The sequence below is a fragment of the Amphimedon queenslandica genome, unplaced genomic scaffold (assembly GCF_000090795.2).
Source record: "Amphimedon queenslandica unplaced genomic scaffold, v1.1 AMPQUscaffold_12761, whole genome shotgun sequence".
In the NCBI taxonomy this organism is placed as follows: Eukaryota; Metazoa; Porifera; class Demospongiae; order Haplosclerida; family Niphatidae; genus Amphimedon; species Amphimedon queenslandica.
Genome location: NW_003547003.1, coordinates 16,473 through 18,731, shown reverse-complemented (window position 1 = coordinate 18,731; position 2,259 = coordinate 16,473). Strand labels below are relative to the sequence as shown.

The 2,259-nt window shown below is 34.7% G+C and overlaps 1 protein-coding gene across 1 annotated transcript in view; it reads right to left on the bottom strand.

Moving 5' to 3' along the window:
* Nucleotides 1-2,259, bottom strand: part of LOC105314595 (solute carrier family 17 member 9-like) — a 5,051-nt gene that overhangs the window by 2,381 nt on the left and 411 nt on the right. The window contains exons 2-6 of the mRNA XM_020003082.1: nucleotides 1,764-1,965; nucleotides 1,447-1,546; nucleotides 579-884; nucleotides 288-394; nucleotides 162-216 (exon numbers count right to left, since the gene is read on the bottom strand). Of these exons, the coding sequence (XP_019858641.1) occupies nucleotides 162-216; nucleotides 288-394; nucleotides 579-884; nucleotides 1,447-1,546; nucleotides 1,764-1,965 (770 nt within the window). The remainder of the gene's footprint in view (nucleotides 1-161; nucleotides 217-287; nucleotides 395-578; nucleotides 885-1,446; nucleotides 1,547-1,763; nucleotides 1,966-2,259) is intronic.

Genomic DNA, 2,259 nt, shown 5'->3' with positions numbered 1-2,259 from the left:
TGATATATATTGACGCCCTTATGCTGTGTAGAAAGTTTGAGCTGATTTCGAGCTCAAATTTTCAAATTATGACCAATTTTTGAAAATGGCCAATTTCGGAAAATTACCCTGTACTATTATAACTCATGGTTTTTTCTGAAAAATGAGTTTAAAATCACTACAAATTTCTATTACATTTTTGATGCTGTGTAGCTTTAAAGTTTAAGCTGATTCCAACTACAAATCGTTAAGTTATAAGCATGTTATGTAGTTAGTACATTTCACAATAGTCAGCCACACCCCTTAACTCACGCTGTGCTTCCTGTCTTGGAAGTTATCATTAAAGAATGTCGGTAGCCATGACATTAGCGGATGTAGGAAGAACCCCTCACAGAAACTAGCATAAAACATTGCCCTAAAGAAGATAAAAAATATAGAGGTGTCCTTATTTTAGAGTGTCCACAATAGCAGGTTTGACTATATATGTACATGTACATGCACAATACCAAATATTCTCTCCCTCCCTCCCTCCCTCCCTCTCTCTCTCCCTCCCTCCCTCCCTCTCTCTCTCTCTCTCTCTCTCTCTCTCTCTCACTCACAGAACTGATCCTTGCTTCATTAAACTTCTCCATGGTACATCAAAAAAAGATGGTGGCTTACTACTGCTATTATTATTATTATTATTATTATTATTATTATTATTATTATTATTATTATCATTATTTGATAGTTCTTGTTTAGGTGATGAGTCCAATAGCTGATAGTGTATTTTAGAGGTGTGTCTTCTTGATAGCCATCGTAAGAGTAAGCCCCACCCAATCCCTGATACTCCTATTAACAGGAACATGTACTCCCACCCATGGGAGAAGAGGAACGTGTATCCTAGGAGACCAGTGAGGACTGACCTGGAGGAACATGAAAATGAAGAAGAAAAAAAAGGATTATCTATATTATACACGTATGTATTATGTACATGTACTTTACTTATTAATTTTATGTACATCTTAAACTTTGTGGTATTAAAGAAGTAAAATTTAAGACATAAAAAATATACACTGTAGCACATGTTGAGTTTGTTTAAAGTGATCAACACGTACATGTAAATTTAACAATAATAATTTTTAACTAAAAATGCTGAAATTAGTATACAGTCAAATCTCCAGTCAATACACATCCAAACCTACACACAATTAATAATGTACATTATATGTGAACATAGTCAAGTACTACCACTTTCAAAATGTACATATACTCATAATGTACCTTATAGCGCTTTAATTTGGCGGAGTTTTATTTTGGCGATTGGCGGTTTACAAGCAGAATCACCAATATTAAAACCGCCAATCATCAATGCGCATGCTCAGTAATGCACGTGTACACAAAAATCGCCAAATTAAAAACTGCCAATTACAATTTTACAGCAAAATTGCCAAAATAAAGCGCTATACAGTATATATAAATACTCACCCTATTGGTGGTCCAGCATGTATCAGTCCATTCACAAAGCTTCTATTCTCATCAGATACTCTAGTGGTCAATAAACTAGCAATAGCAGGGAAATACACACCTAAGAATGTACATGTACATGTATATACATTTTCAATTGTTGATGTAGGATCATACATAAGAGCTAATAGCATTTAATGCATGTACATGAAGCTTCTTCAAACTTGAAAACAAATCAATATAATATCAAGTTCATTTTAAATATTACTTTCATTTAACTACATGTACTTTTATTACTTAATTCAAACCTTCTCTCTCTCTCTCTCTCCCTCCCTTACCTTGACTGAGTCCATTAGTGAGGTGAGCTACAAATACTAAAGTGTTGGATATACTAGCTACAATAGATATTGATAGAACTGCCCCGCCCCAAACCAATGCTGATGTCCACAGTACTAGCTCTCCACCATATTTATCACCTAACTGTCCCCCTATCACCTGAGTAGCACTGTAACCCCAGAAGAATGAGGAGAGAATGATACCCTGAGAGAGAGAGGGAGAGAGAGAGAGAGAGAGTGAATGAACAAAAAATTAGTACATATGATCATGAACAGAGATAGCAAAAGAAGTACTGTATTTTGATGTATGTGTACATGTATAAGTAAACACTAAGCAGCCAAATTTATGTACAAGTGGATCAATTTTTAATTCAGCTAATTTGTGGACACAAATAGTTTAAAATGGGGCAGATGTAACAGCACTTTATTTTGGCAAATAAATACATACATGTGTACATACAGTTCTCAAAATGCTAAATCAGCCAAATTCAAACCCCTC